The sequence below is a fragment of the Cynocephalus volans genome, chromosome 5, assembly GCF_027409185.1.
Source record: "Cynocephalus volans isolate mCynVol1 chromosome 5, mCynVol1.pri, whole genome shotgun sequence".
Taxonomy (NCBI): Eukaryota; Metazoa; Chordata; class Mammalia; order Dermoptera; family Cynocephalidae; genus Cynocephalus; species Cynocephalus volans.
The window spans coordinates 164,509,707-164,531,952 of NC_084464.1; the positions used below are offsets into that span (position 1 = coordinate 164,509,707).

The 22,246-nt window shown below is 39.0% G+C and overlaps 1 protein-coding gene and 1 non-coding gene across 15 annotated transcripts in view; both read left to right on the forward strand.

The window, feature by feature from the left end:
• The first annotated feature begins 3,445 nt into the window (after nucleotides 1–3,445).
• AFDN (afadin, adherens junction formation factor) overlaps nucleotides 3,446–22,246 on the forward strand; it is a 132,520-nt gene continuing 113,719 nt past the window's right edge. For 10 of the 14 annotated variants that reach the window (XM_063096385.1, XM_063096388.1, XM_063096391.1 and 7 more), the window contains exon 1: nucleotides 3,447–3,691. In XM_063096385.1, coding sequence (XP_062952455.1) covers nucleotides 3,587–3,691 — 105 coding nt within the window. In that variant the 5' untranslated portion in view covers nucleotides 3,447–3,586. Of the gene's footprint in view, nucleotides 3,692–22,246 lie in introns of all 14 variants that reach the window. The other 4 variants (XM_063096394.1, XM_063096395.1, XM_063096398.1 and 1 more) reach the window with 2 other exon arrangements.
• Nucleotides 12,122–12,251, forward strand: LOC134379376 (small nucleolar RNA SNORA44). Its single transcript, XR_010023775.1, has one exon. It is a non-coding gene; the product is annotated as a small nucleolar RNA SNORA44 (small nucleolar RNA).

Below are 22,246 nucleotides of genomic sequence, written 5' to 3' on the forward strand. Positions count from 1 at the left end.
TGCATTCAGTATAAATATCTTATTTCTGTATTTAAGATTTAGCTTTCCCACCACCCCACCCCCCACACTCTGCCAGCAATCTTAGGTTATAAAATGCTAGAGAACATATTTAACCACAGATGTCTTCCTGGGTTGGTAAGATTAAATCTTTTTTAAACAAGTAAAATTAAAATCTTATTTTCAGGGCTTTTTATATCACTACTTTCATTCTGAAAACATGCTTCCTGGAGATCCTACTAGGTAACCTGAAATTTGACTAACATGGGGACATGGGGACATGGAGATATGATGAAGAAAGTAGAGCTGAAAGGTATGTTTCTCCATTCATAAGCAAAGCCACCTATACCCTTCTTATGAAAACTTAATCCTCTGCAATCTCTTTCTCTCTTTTGTTCTTTTTGTTTAAAAAACTAAATTAACAACACTGAACTTTCTAGCCATGGGTTAGGCAAAGGAGAGTTTGGTTATTTAACTTTCTAGATTAACTAACTAGATTAACTTTCACATGCATAAGCTGCTGTGGAAGATAGTCTATTCTAGAAAGTCTACTATTTGTACCTTTATTATATGCTTTTTCTCTACTTTTTGCTTAAAGACGAGTCTCTGAATTGATGTATCCACTAAAAGGATTTGTAAGATGACCTGTAAAATTCTAAGACTGAAGTATTTCAAAATTTGATTAATTTACTGAAATATGCAATTTATTAGTGGCTGGAAAATGACCTATAGGTCATTAAGTATAGTTGATATATTTGTATCGTTTAGTTTTTTTTTTTTTTACATGTATTAGTCTTTTTCCTGGTAATTCCTATTTTTCTAGAACCTGTGAAAATTGGGGCAGGAAAAGATTTATTACTTGGTTGGTCTTAGCCTGGCTTTCAGCTGGCTGGTTAGTCCAGTTGGTTAGAGCACTGCCTTGTAAAATCAGATCTCCACAGTGGCCACCTGCAAAAAAAAAAAAAAAAAGAACCTGGTTTTCATAATATTTCAAAAAATATTTCGAAAAAACATTCAAAGTTTACCTAGAAATTTTACAATATCATTACTTACTTGTTCTTATAATATTTATTCCCATTACATGACACTTCAAGGTTTCAAATAGATTTCAGTTTTAGAAAGATATTTAGTAATATCTGTACACTAGTGAATCATAATTCACACTGATTTAGAGCCTTTTATGTGTCCTGCATCATACAGTAGGCATTTCGCATATGCTATACATTTTTTATTACCAAAATAACCCTGCAGGGAGCCCATACTTACTTTCTAGCAATAGTGAATTTTCTTTTTAGCATTACTACACATACTCTGGACATCAGCAATCTAATTGCCAGCTTTGCAAACTAATTCTTTACTCTTAAGAGTCAAGTCATTCTTGGTAACAGCATCATCAGGGTAAAGTGCTGACTATTGTCAGCTAACACTGTGGCTGGTGGTCTTCATGGCATGTGTGAAACCTAGCTAGAGAATCCTGAGCTGTACTGACACTGGGATGCTCACCACAATAAAAACGCATCTATAAAGAAGCATGGAAACTTAAAGGCATAAAGGAACAAATGCTAGAACATGAAGCTGCCATTTATACACAGATGCTTTCCTGCAAGTCACCACACTTTAATTTCGAGAAAGAAGACTAGAGATCTATTGATGAATTCATTCCCCCATGGCACTGGATCAACACCTCGGGCTGCTCTGCTGAAAAGCTTCCTTATGTAGCTGCACAGAACTAGTGCAGGAGAAAAGAAAACTGAAGACAAAACCCAGCAGGGATGATAGAATTCTCCTCTTTCCTGCAAAAGAAAATCAGCTGGTGGAGAGAAAAATTATCTCCACACTGGAAAGAAAAAGTAATGACAAAAATAAAGAGGCCCTGTCAAATGGAGCTCACTACGTTCATTACTAAGCTTTGGTATTTCAAAGATGAACGCTTGTTGTTACAGCACATCACAGATAAGGTAAAAATCCAACTTTACCTGAATGAGCACTGCATGGGGGAAATAGTCTGTTGGGATGTGTTCTGCAATCCAAAAATATTTGAGGGGGTAGGGGACAATTACAGAGAAGACACCTAATGAAACGAACGTCCTTAAAATTTACAAAAGTTGCTACCGAAGTTAATTTCAGATTTCCATGTCCACCGGGACACTTACAGTGGCATTTCCGGGCACTAAAAGAGGCACATTAAGTCTTTCTGCCCCGCCCCACTATTCATTACTTTAACCTGACCCATTACCTGTGTCTGTGGAGCATTTGCAGATAGTCTCCCCGACAGAAGATGTGTCTTCTGAGCACATAACACACGTAGGGAGTTGGGCACCCCCAGTTCACACGGCATGAGATTTGGGGCGACAGTGCGGGGGGTTCAAGTAACGGCAGGAAGCCAGGGAGAGGTCGGCCTCTAACAGCACTGGGGGGACTTGGAAACATTATCACTGGAGCGCACGCACAAGCATGACGGCCTGTCCTCCCGCGAACAGAGCAGCTTGACAAGGTCTGCTTTGAAAGCGACTCACCCCGGGGCGGTCGCGCGGGTGGTCAAGGGACCTTGCGGGACGGAGGTGGCGCTGACGAGCGCGCGGCACGCGGCGCCTTCGGTTGGACCAGCACCGGGCCGGGCCGCTGCACACTCGGGCGGCACAAGTGGGATTTGGCGCCCGGTTCTTTCCTCCTTCCACCCTGACCCTGACTGCCCACACGCACCTGTCCGAACACGGCACGGCCCGAGAAAACCCGGGGCAGCCCATTAGGACCCGGCACCTCTCACTGGGACCCCCCGCCCTCCCGTCGGACCCCGCATCTCCCACTGGACCCCCCGCCCTCCCGTCGGACCCCGCATCTCCCACTGGACCCCCCGCCCGCCCGTCGGACCCCGCATCTCCCACTGGACCCCCAGCCCTCCCGTCGGACCCCGCATCTCCCACTGGACCCCCCGCCCGCCCGTCGGACCCCGCATCTCCCACTGGACACCCCGCCCGCCCGTCGGACCCCGCATCTCCCACTGGACCCCCCGCCCTCCCGTCGGACCCCGCATCTCCCACTGGACCCCCCGCCCTCCCGTCGGACCCCCCGCCCTCCCGTCGGACCCCGCATCTCCCACTGGACCCCCCGCCCTCCCGTCGGACCCCCCGCCCTCCCGTCGGACCCCGCATCTCCCACTGGACCCCCCGCCCGCCCGTCGGACCCCGCATCTCCCACTGGACCCCCCCGCCCTCCCGTCGGACCCCGCATCTCCCACTGGATCCTCCGCCCGCCCCGCGGCAGCCGGCGGCCCCGCCCCCTCCCCCTCCCCGCGCGCTGCCAGGCAGCAGCACCTAGCGGAGCGACCCGGAGGTGCGGCGGGGCGCGTGCGCGCGGGGGGCGGGGGCGCGCACGGCGGACGCGCACGACGGCGGCGGGCGGCGGCGCGGGCGCTCGGGCGCACACCGGCCGGTGGGGCTGAGGCGGCGCGGGCGCTGAGGCGGCGGCCAAGCGGAGCTGAGGGAGGCCGCGGCGGGGGCGCGGGGCGGAGGGCGCCGGCCCCACGGACCTGTCGTCCTCGGCCGTCCTCCGGGCCCGGCCCCGCGCGGGGGGAGGCGCGGCCGGGACCATGTCGGCGGGCGGCCGCGACGAGGAGCGGCGGAAGCTGGCCGACATCATCCACCACTGGAACGCCAACCGGCTGGACCTGTTCGAGATCAGCCAGCCGACCGAGGTGAGCGCCCCGGCCGGCCGGGGGTGGGGGGCGTGGGGAGGCCGAAGGGGAGGGGGCGGTGGAGGGAGGGGGCGCCGCCCCTCTCCTGGTACCGCCTCGGGCCGCCCCTCCCCCGCCGGCCTCGCGTCGGACCCCCCAGGACCCGCCCTCCCCTCCCCACCCCCAACCTCACGAGGACCCGGGGCTCTCCCCGCCCCCGCGGCCGACCCTCGCCCTCACTGCGCCCCCTGCCCCTCCCCCGCTACGCCCCCTAACCGCTGTTCCCCCTCCCCCCGGTCTGGTTTGTCCCCGCGCACCCACCCCGGGCGCGTCCGTCCGGCGCCCCCCGCCTGCCGCCCCCCGCCATCTGCGGCCCCTTGGGCGGGTGCGCGGGGGCGCGCGGGGGTCGCGGGCGCGTGGGGCTGGCGGGGCCTGCGGCGCGGGGACGAGCGGGCGCGGGCGCACACCTGCGCCTCCGCCGCGCCTGGCTGCGCGGGCTCCGGGCTGGGGTCTGCGGTGAGGAGCCCTTCGCGCTTCCCGGAGCGGAGAGGCGGGCGTGGCGGGGGACCCTCATCCCGACTGCGGTCTGTGTTTTAATGGTGTCCCTAGACTGTTGGTGAAATAGGTCTTTGTCGCTCCGCGAGAGCATGTGACTGGCTGGTGTTTTGCTTCAGTAGGTTTGAAAACTTGGGGTTGTTAGCAGCGAGTGCAGTCAGAATCAGAAGAGTTGTTGGGCTTGTGCGGGTTTACTGATAATGCAAGCTCGGAATTTAACTCCAGTGCGAAAGAATGTGTGCACTCCCCTGTGCTGAATGCCCTTCAGGTGGGGGAGAGCTCACCCCCCCATCTCATCTGGCTGGTCAAAGTGCAGAGGTCATGCGAGCATCGGTGCGGGGGAGGGTGGCCGCGTCCTGTGCTCCTGCTGGCCCTGACAGCCTGGGCCTGGAGGGTGGTGGCCAGTCCTGTGCAGGCTCCCTGAGAAAGGAGGAAATCACCCTTGCTCTTGGCCTAGCACAATGGCAGTTGTTTATAACAAAGCTGCTGGAAGAGTTCTGAACGGTTTTTAAAAATGCGTTTGAGTCCGAATCCACTAGGATAGGAGAGATCATATGGGAGAAGAAAAGAGAGATGAAAAGTCACTGTAAATCGTTTTGTAATAGTGTGTGTTGAGAATCGTATTTCATTCCTAAATTGCTGCATAGATTTCAACAGCGTGAAATACACTTGACACAGGATTTGTGCCCAATCAGGAAATTATCTTAATTCGTGATTCATAGTTGTTAATATTTGCTGAATAACAGCTCTTAGGCACCAAAACATGTTCGGCAAATTTGAACATTCTCATGAAATGTAGTCCCTTTCCATATCATTAAATCCCAGTTTGTATTTTAGAGTAAACTTGACTTCTACTTTTTCTACTTCTTTATTTACCTGTGGTGGGAAGGATTCCGTGTCTTCTGTCTTCATCTATATCTATGACCACACTTTACATAGGTATAGCTATTTTTTAAATCCTTAGTTGAATGCTGATATAAATTTTTAAGTTCACGTTGGTAATTTGAACGCTAATATTATGTTAACTTACTCCTGATTAACAACTTATTTCCTGTAATGATTTCATGAGTTACGTCCTAGTAAGTAAATTAATACTATGTAGTTAAGTGTTCATTCATAGACTTATTATTTGACAGGTGACATGCAGAAATTTAGTTTAAGAATTTTGTTATCTTTCAGAATGAGTTCATTTTTCTTTTTATTGCAGGATAAAAAAATTTGAAAGTAAAATATTATCTTAGTATATAGTGTTTTTGTTTGGATCTATTTTGGGGTTTTTTTTGAGAGATTTGTCGAGTCTGGTTGAGGAAAGGAATCTTTTTTCAGTTTATTAATAGAGAATTCCATTTACTCTTTGGGTTTTCAAATTGAATTGGCATTTCTAAAATATCCTAAATCAGAAATAGATTATAGTTAATCGATTTAATTAAATTTTATTTTTAATAGCTCAATTGAAACTTTTCTTGAAGATATGACTAATTTTTTTTTAAGGAACTTATTTTTTAATTGTAAGTATTGATTGTATATATTTACAGGTTATTTCAGTACATGTATACAGTGTGTAATGATCAAATCAGGCTAGTTAGCAAATCCATCATCACAAGAATTTATTCTTTGTGATGAGAGCATTTGCGCTTCTCTCTTCTAGCCATTTGAGAACATACAATACATTATTGTTAATTATAGATGCCAAGCACTATTGTATACTGCTAGAGCTTATTTTTCCTATCTAGCTGTAATTTGGTGTTCATTAACCAACCTCTCACTATTTCCTCATACCCCACCCCATCCTAGCCTCTAGTCACCACAGTTCTACTCAGAAATATGAGTTGTTATTGAATTAAGATTGGCCTGTTATTTGGGAATCTACTTTTTAAGTTATTCTGCAGGTGAAAAGTTACTGTGTACATGTATTGAAGCAAAGCAAAAATTGAAGGACTAAAGATTATGTGTTTCATTAACTATTTTTTTCTCCCCACTTACATCTGAACATTTTTGTTTTTAGAAATGATTCTTCAGAATTGTATCAGAAAGCTTTTCATAATGAAGTGAATTGGTTTTTTTAAATGTCGTTTTTTTTGTTTGTTTGTTTGTTTTTTAGCTTTTTTGTTTTCTGGTGGTTAGCTCACACTTTATATTTTGTTTTCTGGAGAACCGTTGTTTACTGTTAAATTTATTTTGATCTCAGAAGATAAACTTTATGTGTCACATGTTGTATCTTTTATTATGATGTAGGTAAACTTACTCAATGTTAAATAATTCTCTAACGCAGTAATTCAGGGCCAATGGTTTTAATTTGCCTTATCTAAACTTGTGTCTCTGAAAATTTTTTACTCTAATGATTGATTATTTTTACTCTATTTGGTCATCACAAGTCAAATATATTAGTTTTCTACAAGAACATAAGCATTATACTGATCCTTAGTACATGTTCAATAAATACTGAGCAAATTCACTGTAGAAGTTGATTTGTAGAAATAAGATTTAAGCCTTATCTTTATTTACTTGGTTAGTCTTTTTATGTATGTGTATGAGAGACTAGTTGTGGGCTTTTTCTTTTGTTTCCTTTTTTTTTTTTTTGGCACAGTGATTAGTATCTGTCATCACATTTTGTAACTCTTAATCATCTGTGATTGGTGGTTTTAGGCAGCTTTGATAATCACTGATAATTTTGTGGTTTCTATATTTAGGAAGACAGTAAACTTGGTTCTGTGGATTACATTCACTTTTTAAGAATATCTTTTAAAATAAACCTTATTAATTAGCTTTTTCCATTATATTTACTTTTGTGTGTAAAAGGAGGGCTACCAAACAATAAGTTATTTTTGGGGTGTTTTTCAACCCCTTCCTCACCTGAAATCCTAGATTCTAATGGTATTTGTAAAATGAGAGTTGCTGATCTAAACTAAATGTTGACGTTTTATCACCAAGAGATTAATGTTAAGATAAATTAATGTTTTGATTACTATGGAAAGCTATAGATCATGAAAGCTTCCTAAAACTTTTTAGTCCTGTCCTTTTATCATTTTTAATGTTAAGGCTTGGTTTCTTTTAGGCATTCCTGATCTTTTTCCTTCCCTCTGCCTCCTCAGAAGAGGGTTTCTCTTGTTATGCAAAGGTCTCTCTGTTGGTTTTAACTTACTACATCTTTTCCTTATAGCCATTGGCTTTTCTGCCTCCCTCATTACATGAAGGCAAGCATTTAGAGTTTTGTTCTGGAAAAGTTATTCTGTCTGTTGTGTGCTAGGAGCTCAATAAATAAATATTTTGTGGAAAGAATATTGAATATGGCTTTCTTTGTGTATGTCTTTATTCCTGACAAAACCTGGGATATAGTATATGCTTTTTTAAAAATTTAGTGAAAATTGTCTATTAAGTTAATAAAGATTTATGTTTCTATGTCATATTCTTAGATTTGTGTGAAGATTACACCTAAGTGCAAAAATTGTGCTAGTTAATTGACTACATAGCTTCATGAGATATTTCTTAACACTCATTCGTTTATTATATATTAAGTTCATTGCTTTCTTTTTGCCCCAATGGAAAATATAACCCAGAATTTGTGTGGACACCCATATACCCTTTATTATAGGTGAATATGTTACATATTAATACTCTGATTAGTCCTAAGAAGTGATGTGGTGATTCATATGACCCAGAGATGTATGTGAAAAGTAACTTCTAGTTTGTTTAGGAGAGGTGTAGCAGGAAGTCTTCAGGTGAAGTAATAATAATTGCATAGCTTCTTATAGCTAAATCTATATTCTGGACTAGCATTTAGGATTTAGCCGTGCTTTATCATACAACTTAGCTGTATTTGAAATTTTCAAAAGCAAAGTTGTATTTTTAAACATTGGTATTGCCAAAGATCTTTTTTCTGGTGAATAATCTCTAATGAAATAGGCAGTTGCCAATGATGTGTTTTTAGTATTTTATTGGTATCTGTGTGGTTTTTTTTTTTTGTTTGTTTGATGAATTGAACTGTAGTGGTGGTTATAGCCTCTTTTTAATCTTCATTTTATGTCTTGTAGTAACCGATTTGGTTTTATGTTTGTGTGGGTGTGTTCTTGTGAATCTGAGGTGTAGCTCTTGTCTAACATTGTTTAGTTATCTTAAACTGAAACTGCATCTAGACTAATTTCAATTTGCTATCATTCTGCCAATGAAATATAATTTTATTTTATGCCATTTATATATCTATCGTAATATAAATGTTCTAACTACAGGCTTTTGTAGAAACCTTAAATTGTGATTGTGGTTAAATTAATAGTAATAGAATAGTTGTAGAATAGCATTAGAAATGATCTTCCATATTCTTGAAAAAATATGAGTCACAGAACATCAGGATATGGTACCAAATTGGTGGGAAGCTTAGGAAAGAAAGTTTGTAGTTATGTCATTAAGGATTTAATTGAGTGATTGTAAGAGTGTAAAGCATTATTACAAGGTATTGATTATTATTCTAGTGGCATAGGTTAATTTGTTTCTAAACAGTTTTACCAGACTTGAACTTTGGTGTAATGTCAGAAAATGTTAAAAAATGGTATAGCTATTATTCTGATATAAGCCAGTTTTTCTTTGTCATAAATGAAATGGATATTTGAATAACATACAGAACATAACACTAAACTGACTTCTTAATTGAAAATTATTTTCAGATTAGGCAGAGTCTTCTTGATTTTTGTTCAGAAGTTTGTCATTTCTTATTAGTTTACTGGCTGATTGTATTTAGGATATACTCATTTCACTTTGAACAGGGATCAAATGTATGCGTTTGACCTGTATTTACACTGGTAAGTTAGATACTCAGTAGTGTGCTGAATCCCACAGACCTGTTGGCCAGTTCTGGGCATGTGATTGTTGGTTAACACAGGGCCTGAAAGTCAACCAGTGCACTTCCAGTTGGTGTTTGCACATGTCTGAATTGACAGCAGGTGTGTGCATGTTGTGAGAACTGTACCATCTTTATTCATGAGCAGATTTTTCTTAACATTTCTAGTAGTGTATAATGGGGCTAAGGCAGGCTGAGAGGTGGCAAGGGGGATGTTTGTTTTCCCATCTCAGGTCGTCTGGTTGAGGTTTTATTCTAGCAACAATAAAAAGGTAAAAATTCAGTCATCATTTTGAAATGTATGATTGACCAAAACCATATTATAATTTAATTAGAAAGTGAATATACTTAATAAAGTGAAAATTAGCACATGGAGAGGTGGTTCATACGTAAAGCAGAAGAATATTTTCCCAGTATAAGTTAGTCCCAAAAGTTAAGGATAATTTAAAGTTTCAGACTTGCAAGTTTGCAAATATGTGTTATGAGTGAAATTACTTGGAGAAACTGAAATGAAATAGTTTATTATGGATGGAAAATAGCCAAAATTTCTGTACTTTTACACACAAGAAATTTAATGTTAAAATTTTATGGCTTACTGAAAAAAAGAAATGTGAATTTTTGTTGTACTTGTTTACATTGTTATGCTTTTAAGTCCAACACACACAACATGCTTTACCTTGTAAATATTTTCTTAACATTATAGTTAGAATGATCATATGGAAAACTGTGAGTGAAAGTGGGCACTATTAATAATTATACCGGGACTACAGGCATAAACTGGGATTGTTTCCATTAACTCTAGGTATGAACAGGATGGACTTGCTTAAATTGTTTTTTTGGTTTCTGCACTTTCGAACTTCCTGAAATTTACTAGTGCCCAGTTGACCTAGGCAGACAGGACGAGACCATTTTCACAGAATATTTAGGTATTTTCCTTGTGTTTTTAAAACTATCTTCCGTTTTGGTAGGGTAGAGGCAGATTGAAAGAGGACATATTACTGTTGAGTCTCGCTCTGCCACCATCTGTAGTAAAAGACAGTGTTACAGGTTTTTTCCAAACTAGGAAGTCATGCCTTGCCTCCTAAAACTCCACCTGAGAGTTTCTCCGATTTTCAAAATAGGAGAGAGTTTGACCCCTACAATTGCATTCCATGATTCGTGTTTCTGTTGTTTGAGGGTGTTTTATTGGTTAAGAGTGGTCCACTTGCCTTGTTTTTATTCACAATCATAGCTCATAGGTCTCTTTGCTTAATTTCATACATGTTCTGTTAAAGGAAAATAAGGCAAATTCTGCTCTTTGCAAACAAACCTTTCAGTCCTTTCAGGAATGTACTTTCTCTTTACCCTTGTTTGCTCATAGTGGTTCTTTCCATGGTGACCTATTTATTATTCTTTCTATTTCATGATTTTTACAGGAGACCCAACAAAAATTCTGTCTTACAGTATCTTTTCTGTGCCACTATTACCAGCTCTTGGTATTCAGACTTGAGATTGCCAGCTCCTCCCTTTTGCCCTTTGAATTTAGTTCCATATGTTTAGTAGAGGAAATGAAGTGGGAGTTAACAATATGGTCCCTGCACTGTCGAATATTTAAAAAGCCATTGAATTTTTAACTTTTGTAACCTCTTACAAACATGCTTAGTACAAAATCCATAGATTGGAAAGGTATCTTTCAAACATGTTATTTTTAAATGGATATTGTTATTGTTATCTGAATAAATATCTGAGTGCTCCAGACTCCTAGATGCTTGTACAGTATACCATGATTTTACATAGGTTGTGAAGAACATTTGTTCTTTGTAATATACTGTGATTTTACATGAGCTTTTAAGTGAATTCTTAGGTTACATTACACTACACTTTTTACATTAGTTATTTTGTTGGCAAAACCTTGGGGTGATTATTTTTAAGAGACATTGGTAATAAGAGTAATAAGTATCAGTCATACCAAGGTTTCTAGTTTGAGCTTAAATAATTTATTTTCATTTTCGTTACTAATTCTTTTTTGGAAGATTCTTTTAAATACTTTTTATATTCTGTTACATTAAAATTCGTCTGTCTGTTTTGCACTTTGAGTGGACCTTTTACCCATGCATGATTTTGTTCTATCATGCATCGATCATTTGGAAATTATTGGTTTGTTGAGTTATGCAGATCTACCAAATGTTGACAGATTTCCTTAAACAGTATCATAGTGTTAACATTTATTAATGTACCATTGATCTTATCAGAAAAATTTTAAGTACAGGGAAGCTCTCAAGTTTTAAAAATTAATTTTCATTTTGAAGTTCAGATTTTATTATTGGCAGCACCATTGTAAGCAGCTCTTGAAGGGACAAGTTTGCTTTATTCAATTTTGAGAAAATGTCTGCCAAATATTCAAGCCTGAATAACCATAGTTTGTCAGTCGTTCTTTCAAGTAAAAATGATATTCCATGAAAAAAGTAACTAATTCACCATTTTAACAATTGCACAAGTACTTTTTCTTAAGATGTCTATCAAACTTTGTTATGTAGCAGAAGTACTCTATGTATACTTTCCATTTTGACACATAATATTGAACAAACATGTACTCAAGAGTCAAGGTTCAATAAAATCAATCATTTTTTCTGTTTTATCAGAGACATTCTTAAGTGAAACTGGCTCTTGTTTTCTCAAAGGTTGAGTGCATAGTAGTGAAAAGTGTATTTTGTACATGGTACATTTTAATGCTATTGCCGAGATTTGTGCTGGGATGCTATCAGCTTTACATATTGTTACTTTTGATCATCTGTGCAAATGCCAACACAATGAGAAAGGCTAATGCTGTCTGAGTATCATTATGAAAATAGTTGTGACCTCACGGATGATCTGAAAAGGTCTGCAGAATCCCAGGGATTCATAGTCTACAGTTTGTGAGCTACTGCCCTAGAATATTTGGTGATGGGTTTTAAAAATTTTGGTTTGGGTTGATTTTTTTTTTTTTTTAATAAGTATTCCAAGTTACATATTAAAGTCTACATTCATGGCATTTTCCAAGTAGGGCTATAATATAAACAGATATGTAATATTTAAATTGTGAACATACGCATATTTCCAAGGGCCATGGCTGGTTGTGGCTGTGGAATTTCCAGCTGCATGCAAGAGCAACCTGGAGTCTTTGACAGCTCAGGTCAGCTCAGTACTTGGGCAGCTGCCACTCCCTTTCCTATAGTGTTTCAGGGAAAAAATAAAATGTAAACACAGGGCTTATTATTATGGAAGGGTAGATATCAACACATATTTTATTTAATGCATTATGTATTTGGTTATTTTCTATATTTATAAATACCTCATTTTGATTTTTAGTTATTGTTTTAGTCCATTATGTGTTGCTATAACAGAAATACCTGAGACTGGGTAATTTATAAAGGACAGAGAGTTACTTGGCTTACGATTCTGGGACAGCTGCATCTGGCATGGGCCTCAGGCTGCTTCTCATGGCGAAAAGCCGCAGGCAGCTGGAGGGTACAGGCAGATCACATGGTGAGAGGAAGCAAGAGAGAGACAGAGAGGAGGTGCCAGGGTCCTATAAACAACAAGCTCTTGCGGGAACTAATAGAGGGAGAACTCACTCACTACTCTTCCTCCCCCAGGGAAAGCACTAATCCATTCATGAGGGATCTGCCCCCATGACTCAATCAGTTTCCAGCACTGCCACATTGGAGATCAAATTTCCACATGAGTTTTGGAGGGGACAACACATCCAAACTCCATCAGTTATCATTAGTAAGATGCAAGCATTTACATATTTGTTTTAAAGAATACCGGCCACAACCTAGCAAAAGTGATGACCATCAAGTTTTATTACCCTGATTGATTTAGGGTGTGACCTAAGCCACTCCTACTCATAGGTCATTTACATTTCTACTCAGACATTTTTCTAGTTCAGAAAACAGTGGTGTCTAATATATTCCAAGTAATGTGGTAAGTTATTTAGTTGTTTAATGTGCGCTTATGTCTTTTGGCACTTGTCTGTCCTTTCAGTCTTCCTCGCCCAAATATAAACTTTGAGTTATGCCAACCATTGGCTATGTAAGAGTGGCCTATTTTCCTACTGTTTTTGGTTGTATTTTCTCTTAGTCTACTTCCTGAGAGACAGACACACAAGCACAGTCAGATAGTATTTATGTTCTAAAACCCATCACACACACATGGAATTTTAGTACTTCAAAATAATATGTGAATATATTACTTAAACAGATATGTGTGGTAAAAACAAAATATTTGAATACTGAATTTATATTAAAAATTGACAACACTTAAGATTAATTTATTTCTACTCAGTGGCAACTTGTTTTGCAACAGATACATTGTGTTGTTAATTCATGGCTACCCATGTAAGTTTACTTTAAATTTTCAGGTGATCATTTTATTTATTATTACAGATAGCATCACTGAACTATTTTGATGGTTCACTATTTTTAACCATTTGGTGAAACATGGTTATTAGTAAACATATTGTTTTAATTTATCAGGGTAATAAAATACAGATAAATCTTAATTGCTGAATATGTGAATTTGTAACAATTCCTTTGTAGATCAGCTAAGCTTCTACTTATTCAAGAAGAGGAGCCTGCCAGGAGTACCATGGACAGTGTTTTTACTGCATTTAATGTTTAGGGCCTTGAATATTTTAAAATGTGCTTTTAATTCAAGTTTGGCAAAGGTGGCCTTATTGAGTTCCTGGTACAGTTAATGATGTTTTTATGCCAAGCTTGCTGATTTCAGGTTTTTTAAAATTATTTTTTTATTACCTTCATGAAATTGTTATTTTGGGAAATATCAAGGATGGTGAGATTTAAGACTAGTAAATCAGGAAAAGCATTAAAAATATAATGTTATTTTACAGCTGATTTTAAAAGTATATTGTTGAAAGTGTGCTTAGACATGAAGGAGTTAGTGTATTTGCTTCATTGTAGTAAGATTATACATTTAGAAATTGTTTTTTTCTATTATAAAAGTAATATGCTTATTTTAGAACATTCGGAAAATACTGACAAGTGGAAATAAAGGTAACAAGTTACCCAGCCTTCTGGCATCTGAAAGAAATTCTTCACTGCCTTCCAGGCTTTTCTTACATGATTTTATCTTATTTGGCGGGGAAAAAAAAGTGTTGTGAGTGTGTGTGTTTAGTTGTATCTGGTTATTAGTTGTTTTCCATTTTTAGCCATTTTAGAATCATGTTTCCTGTCCAGCCATGTGGTCTGCCAGGCCTCCAGTTTTTAAAATCTACCTACCTTGCTAATTTTGATAATGGCTGTCAAACTTCACGTATAGTGAATGCATACAGCGTACCTGACATTAGTGTAAATGCTTTGTGTTCTTTATCTCTTTCAGTTCTCATAGCTATCCCATGAGGTGTGGGTACTTTTGCTATTACCATTTTTGGATGAAGAATCCAAGGTACTGGGAGATTAAATAATTTGCTCAAGGGTATGCAACTAGTAAGCCATAGAGCAATGATTTTAACCCGGATAGTCTGACTCTAGAACCTTCTGTTCACCACTGTGTTTGTAAAATCCAGAAATTTAAGATCACTACAATGAAAGCAGTGTTTCGAAGTTTTATAGGAAAATAATTTATAAATAGAATAATCTTGAACTTAATTTTCAGGAGGAGCCATAGGCATGCTGTGAATAAAACATCTCCTGTTTTGTTTAGATTGTATACTTAGGTGCATATATATGTATATGTCATACATAATACATGTGTATTGATTTTTCATCTTGACTTTTTAAAACCTTATTATAATTTTATCTTTGAAATAGTTGATTCTGTGTTTTGTAGCCCTGTTGTATGTGCCATATTTTATTTTCCAACTGTATGCAGACTGTCATGCTACCTTGTATCTTACATAGCAACCAGTAATTTGAGTGTGAGTGAAGGGTTTGAGAAATGTTGTTAGCTTTCTGAAAGCACTGGCTGTGATTTCGGGTTTCATAACAAGACCCTGTGTCTGCCCGTACCGCTGCGTTTGGTCCTTCCTCTTGCTGTACTTCTGCTCAGTGGTGCCCTCCTTGACTCTGCTCTGGCTGTTGCCTCAGCCCTTTTCTGATCTTTGCTTAAAATTAAACAAACAAAGCTTGCTTGTTGTGTGATTCTTGTAGACCCTGATTCTACTGACTGCTATGGCTTGGTTAATTTAATTTCATAAAGTTTTATTTACATATTAACTAACAATTTTTCCCCAGGTAACATTTGAATTTTAGCAGAATCTTCTAGAGATAATTCCTTGATTATTGCTAACAGTTTCTTGACTTCTGTTGAGCAAATATTTGGCATTCCTAAAAAAGAAGGGGGAATTTCAGACATAGCAGCAGGTTTATGGTCCTTCTTTAATCCTACAGACTCACGTTTCTGGTGTTGAGCCTTTGTTTTTTCTTCTTGTAAGAAACAGTAAAGCTTGGTGAATAGCCCTGGAGGAAGTTTCTAGGTGGGAAGTTAAATATGCTTTTCTTCTATGAATCAAGGACTCTCTGTGAATATTTAAGAATCGTATGTCAGCATAGTTAAGTTTGTGATGAGAACAAAGTGTACACACTAAACTAGCCTTATAGGATGCATGTATCTTCAGATTTTCAGCCACCCGTTTTCCTTATCTGTATCAGTTTAATGTAGCATTTGCCTCTAGACTCTTGTGGTCCATATTCTTGCAGAAAATATAATTTAACTTTTTTTTAAAAAGGGTTTTTTTTGTTTTGTTTTTTTTAACCAGGTGGCACTTAAATGACCAAGTGCTGCTTGTTTGTAATTTGCACAGCTTCTGAACAGCAGTTTCTGGAATGTTAACCTTTTGTTAGTGTAATGATGTTTTAAATGTTTTATCTTCGTTATGTAATTACAAATACATGTGATTGGTATCGCCAGCTTGGTTCTTGAGAAGCAGTGCAGATTTTACATTAAATACAATGGTGATTATGATTTGCATTCGTGAACTGATGCCCATGAGCAGCAAACACTTTGGAAATAGTTATGTCCCTATGTCATGTGCTGAGTAGAATGAGAAGTTGTTTCTGTTACTTTTTTTTTTTTTTGTTAACCGTGTTAAAATTATGGACTGTTAAGTATTTCTCTTGGACTGTGAGGATTTATTGTAGGCTAATGCAGTATTTATTCATTCAGACTAGTACTTATTTGTTGAGAGCCTGTTACGTGTCAAGTTTTGTTAGGGCCTGGGCTTACAAAGGATGAAGGAATGAAATAGTCTGTGATCTCAAGAAAGGAAGCAAAACAGACTTATGGTAATAGACTGTCTGTGCCCTAAGAAGAAGCGAGCTAACTAGCACGGACTGCGTTCCATGGTTTGAGGTCCACATTGTAGGTTAACTGTTGACCCTGCCACTCAGCACCTTTGTCCCTCTCTGTCTCCACATCTACTTGTCTAGTGAGCACCTACTATGTGAGGGTCACTCTACTAAGTGCTGAGCACGTGACACTTAATTGACAGGTAGTCCTTTTCTTGAATAGCTCCCATTTTAGTATGACAGATAAACTGGGGGAAAATGGCAATGATGTGGTAAGTACTCTGTTTGTATGGCGAGGATCAGGGACATGGTTACAGACTTGAGTCCTTAGATAAGAAGGAATATTCTGTGGGGAGAGCATTTCTGTAGCAATATTTATTCATTTAGTACGTGTTGTGTGTATGAACTGTGTTAGCACTGTGTGCAGAGGTGGACAAAAGAAACACTTGGACAGAACTCCAGTATGGTGGAAGACCTGCACAAATACACAAGTAGAACGTGGTAAGTGCCATGAGGAGGGAAGATCTGGTAACACAGAGACAGTATACCTTTCCTAGACTTGATAGACCAGCAAAATTTAACTGAATTCATTTTAGGAAATGAAGTTTATTCTGATTCCTCAGGAAGTTGTAGGAAATAGCTGGGCAAAGGGGGAAGGGTCTAGAACTTATTTTAAAATATTCAAATTGGTTGAATTAATGTGTGTGTAGATGTGTGTGCACACACTTGTGCAGGCACATTTTGTGATCTACAGATTGTATTTTTTCTGGTTTTTCACTCTCCTCCCCATAAGAGGATTATATACCCTTGCCCTATTGACGTCAGGTTTGATCACGTGATGCTTTTTGTCCAGTGACAGAAGTTATTTCTGAGCAGAGGCTTTAAGTCCATTTCATGGTTCTGTGAATTAGTGTGTCCCAGGCTGGAGCTCAATCTTTCAACCATGGTACCAAAATAAAGAAGATTACAACAGAACCCCAACTACCCACAGAGTGATATGTTACCATGAGAAAGAAATACAGCTTTGTTGTCAGTTGTAAAGATTTTGGAGTCATTTGTGTTCGCAGCATCACATGGTGACTGAAAATATTGAATGTGGATCTGTGTGTACATGTGCATACTAGTGTGTTTGGGGTTGAGTAGCCAGTTTTCAGCTAAAAAACTGGAGGTGTAAACCAGTTCTATGGGCCTCATAAGCCAAGGTAAGAATGTTCCAAATGAAGGAACATGAGGAGGTTTCCAGTTCAGCAAGACCTCCCTGGCCACAGTCTGTGGGATGGAGGGAGGGCAGTCTTGGTGGCAGGAGACTTCCATGAGGTAAAGTCCTGAGCTAAGATAACAATTCACATTGAGGAAAGGATGAAAGTTAAGGAGGTAGGTTGAAGCTCAAGAGTGATGAGTAGATTGCTTAAGAGAAAGGAAAGTAGTCCAGGGAAATCCTCATTTCTTACTTGGCTACCCTAGGTAGGTGGTGGTACCATTAATCAGGATAAAAAATACAAGCGGTAGATTAGATTTGGGGTGGGGGGAGAAAGTTCTCTTTGAGAAATATCAAATTTGAGGTGCTTATGGGTTTTGCAGAGGTTTCCTACATAGGCAGTGGAGACGAATGGGAGCAGGGGTTTCAGGGTGATTGTGGTAGGTAGTATGTGGCCAAGGCATGCCAAGACCACAGGGACAGAGTCATGTGAAGAGAAATAGGAACCTAGGGCAGAAAGCTGGAGAACACCAAAATATCCAGTGGGTTGAGGAAGAGGAGCCGGCCAAGTACACTGAAAGGGAGTGGCCATAGAAGTCCAGTATAGGAAAAAAAGTACGATGTGTCAAATCAAGGGAGGGAGGTTCAGAGAGAGCGTGTTACCTGCTGGACTTTCTACTCCATGATCTTGCTTTAAAGTTTCTTAAATTGTTTTAAATTTAATTTTAGTTTCTACTCTTTGATCTTGTTTTAAATTTTCTTCAGCATTCCCTTAAATGTCCCCCTTTCTAGAACTCTAGAGATTGTGCCTTCTTCATCGTCTGTGATGTCTCTAATACATCAGTTACAGTGTTAAAATTTAAGTTGCCAGTTTCCTATTTTTTGCTACCACTGGAAACATCTTTATAACCCCATCTATTTTATTACTTTAGGAGCTCTCTGAATTCTCACCGGTGCCTTTTTTCTTTCGAGATCTCCTTCCTCTGGGACTTTGCTGCCATCCTTCCTTTCTTATTTTCTCTTCTCCTCCTCCATTCTCTCCTTCCTACCTTCCATTTATTCATCTTTGGAATTTTCTGTTCTGTTCAGAGGCACTCAGATTTTGTTTTTTAGTTGTATAAAATATTTTTGCTAAACTTTTGTAACTGCCACAGTATTTTTTCTCATCATTCATTCAATAGATATTTCTACTCCAACCTCTTGAAAGAATTATCCCCTTTCACATCTGCTCCTGACTCATTTAACCCCTGCGTTTCCTGCTTCCAGCCTTACACTGCTAAAATTGCTTCTCTTGATAGCTTTACCTCTGCCAAAACCAGTTGCCCATTATAGGACCACAAAAGGCTTTATTTACCGCCCTCTTCTTCCTAATGGCACTAGTCTCTTTCTAGAGCTATTCTTTCCTATCTCCCTTAGCTGACTCCACTTTGCTTATCTCTCATGGCATTGTGTATTGTAATGCTGGATTCTTGGTCCTCTACTCAATTAAAAATGCCTGTATTTAACTATGGGACCATTATCCTGACATCAAGGAGGCAAATTGATACTGATTGTAGTTGACAAAGTAATGCTTATTTAACATTACTGACTTCAAATTATGCATGCTTTTTTAGATATTTGAAAATTTTGCTGGTATTTTTGGGTCACAGGATACTCTGCAAGAGGGAGTTGAGGGAGAGCCTGGTTTCCTGGTCGCTGCTTCTTATTGTTCTGCTTGCCTTTCCTCCTTCACCAGGACCTCATCCCTGGATTTCAAATATTTGGTTTCATCTCCCTACGTTGATGGCTTATTGCTATTATCACAGAATCTGGATATATATTTTCTAGAGCAAGTCATCTAGGTGATGGTTTGCCTTTGCTAAAATCCAATATTGCTTTTTAATTTTAGGCTGTCAGTCAATTGAGAATATTCCTTAGGAGATGCTGGCTTTTGCTGGTTTTCAGTCTTCTGCCTCGGTTGTCTTCATTCACCTCCAGTAAAGTTTCACACACATGGCCTTGTAGTACACTGTAAGAAATATAGATTCATTCTGGGAATATGCTGCTACTTTTCACCTGGTGCTATGATCTGCTTTCATGTTAACATTTCAGTATCTGACTTAAGGAGAAAAACTTTTCTTGGGATAGTGGCTACTGGATATTAAGGTTTTTCATGTGGGCAATAACTGATCTATTTTACTCAAAAGAAGCTGAAGAAAAGTATTATAACTGGTGATATGGAGAACATGTATTTACTAAGATTTATGTGGATTAAGAATTAGTTCATATTTTTTGAATGGAGTCTATAAATTTGAAGGTCTTTTTTGCTTCCCAATTTTAGTTCTCCAGAGGTAGCTACTGTTGAGAATTTTTAGAATTTCTATCCCAGTTTTATTGTGTACACATACAAATGAATGGGATCATAGGATATATACTTTTCTGCAACATGCTTTGTAAAAGAAATTCTTCTGTGTAGATATAAGAAAAAAGTATACATACACATACATGCTTTTTTCCCAATATCATTTTTCTCTTCTTAGCCACTAGGGTCTCCTTGCTGTTTCCCCAGCATGCCAACCATGCTTTTTGCTTGGGGTCTTTGCACTTGTTCCTCCAGCTTGGAATGCTCTTTTCTTACAATTAGAGAAGTCTTTCTTGACTGCCTTATGTGAAATTGTACCTTCCCTCCCAACTTATATCCCCCAGGACTTTTGTGTATCAGTCTGTCATTACTGTGTTTCTCCTCCTGCTAGACTGTAAATTTCATGATAGCAGAGACTATTTTTTTCATTATTCTTTCTCCATTGCCTAGAGATAGGGAAAGTGTGTGGATGATGACAGTGATTTGACTGGAAACCATTTAACTGGAAGTGTCCATCCCCTAGGCTTACTGTCTATTCTCAGTATTCTTTGGCTGCTAAATTACAGTTTTCATTTCTGTTTAAGTATTTATTATAGATTGTTATTACCATATTATTCTATGTTTCAATTTTTTAATGTGATTCCAAAGCATTATTGTGAAATGAGTTTTACCTTTGAAATGATTTGTGACCCAGCTTCAGAATTCTGACCTGTAGTGATAATTTTGGTTTTTTCCTAACTTATAGGCAATTCTCCCTCTCTTCCCTTTTCATTCTTTGAGAATTATTACTGGAAAAATATAGAGAACCTTTCTCCTAAATAATTGTGACTTAGTTCCTAGTGGACTTGTCTCTATTGCAGCCCAGATCCTTGGAGAGGTCTTTTATTGTAGGAGTGGCACCATGGGAAACAAGAGTTCCTTTCTGGGTAGCAAGTTTTCTGAATGCCTCTTTAGCTTGAGTTTGTTAGTAACTATCATGGTCACATTTCTTTCTTTGATGACGTATTATATGCCTAGCAGTGATTTAGGCATTACAACCAGTCTGTTACTTCATTTGATTCCCAAATCAACAAGGGATGTACTATCTAAATTTCTTTTTGTTGGGCAAGGTCCAGAAAATTTAAGCAATTAATAGTCACAAGACAGTAGCTGAAGGGCCTCTTTGCCTTTTCTTCTTTCTTTCTGCCCCCTCTAAGGAAAATACTAAACTGAAACTTCATGTTAATAGACACAGTTCACTTAACTGCCAAATAAATCATAGTTGATCTCTACTCCTATCTAGGGATGGTTAGGTTGTTTATACTTCTCTACTGTTACAAATGTGGTTTTAGGGAACACCCTTGTCCATGTTTCCTTCTGTACTAGTGGAAATTTTTTAGGTTAGGTACTTAAAAGTGGAATTTTGAGATACTCATTTACTTGATATTGCCAATTGATCTTTGAGATAGTTATATCAATTTACATACCAAACTTAAGAGTTTCCAGCATCCTCAGTATTTTCAGATTTTTTAATAAGCTGAAGTATTTGAAGTAATAATTAAATTTATATTACCCTGACTTCAGTGAGTATGTTTTCGTATGTTTATTGTCATTCTGATCTTCTCTTTCAATTGCCTGTTCATGTATTTTTTCCATATTTTTACCAATGTGCTTATGTCTTTTTCTAGTTATTTGTAGGGATTCTTTATATATTCTCAATATTAATCAGTTATACATTACATATTTTGAGAATGTTTTTATTTATGGTTTTTCTTGTTTTTTTGCAGTCTTTTTCACGAAGATTTAAAACTTTTAGTGTAGTTGGGTTTATCAATCATTTCCTTTTATGTTTTATACTTTTCCCTCATTTTATGATATATTCCATATTTTATTCTAAAATTTTACAATTTGACTTTTCACATTTGGATATTTACTTTAACTGGAATCTCTTTGCAGTATGGTAGGGCAGCTCCTCCCTACCCCCAATGTGACTCATTGCCCCAGTGCCATTTATTTAGGAGTCTATCCCATACACTTGTTTTTCTGGCTTTTACTTTTCTTTGCTTGGGTTTATCTTTCTTTTTTATAAGCTCAGCTGTGTATTAAACAGAGTGTTTATTTTGTATTATCTGTCATATAATAGAGTGGTTACTGTTTGTTTAGTCTGCTATATTGCTGGAACTGGAGGTGTTACAACCTTGTTTTAATAAAGCAGGATGAGAGGCAGTGTAGCATGGTGGTTGAGCGTGTGGCTTCTTATTTCAGAATTGCCCGAGTATGAATTCTTACCTACTGGTGTTAGCTATGTGATTATGGTCAAGTTACTTGATCTTTCTAAGGCCCAGTTTCTTATTCTGTAAGACAGGAACAGTAATAGTACTTACTTAATAAATAGGTTGTTTTGAAA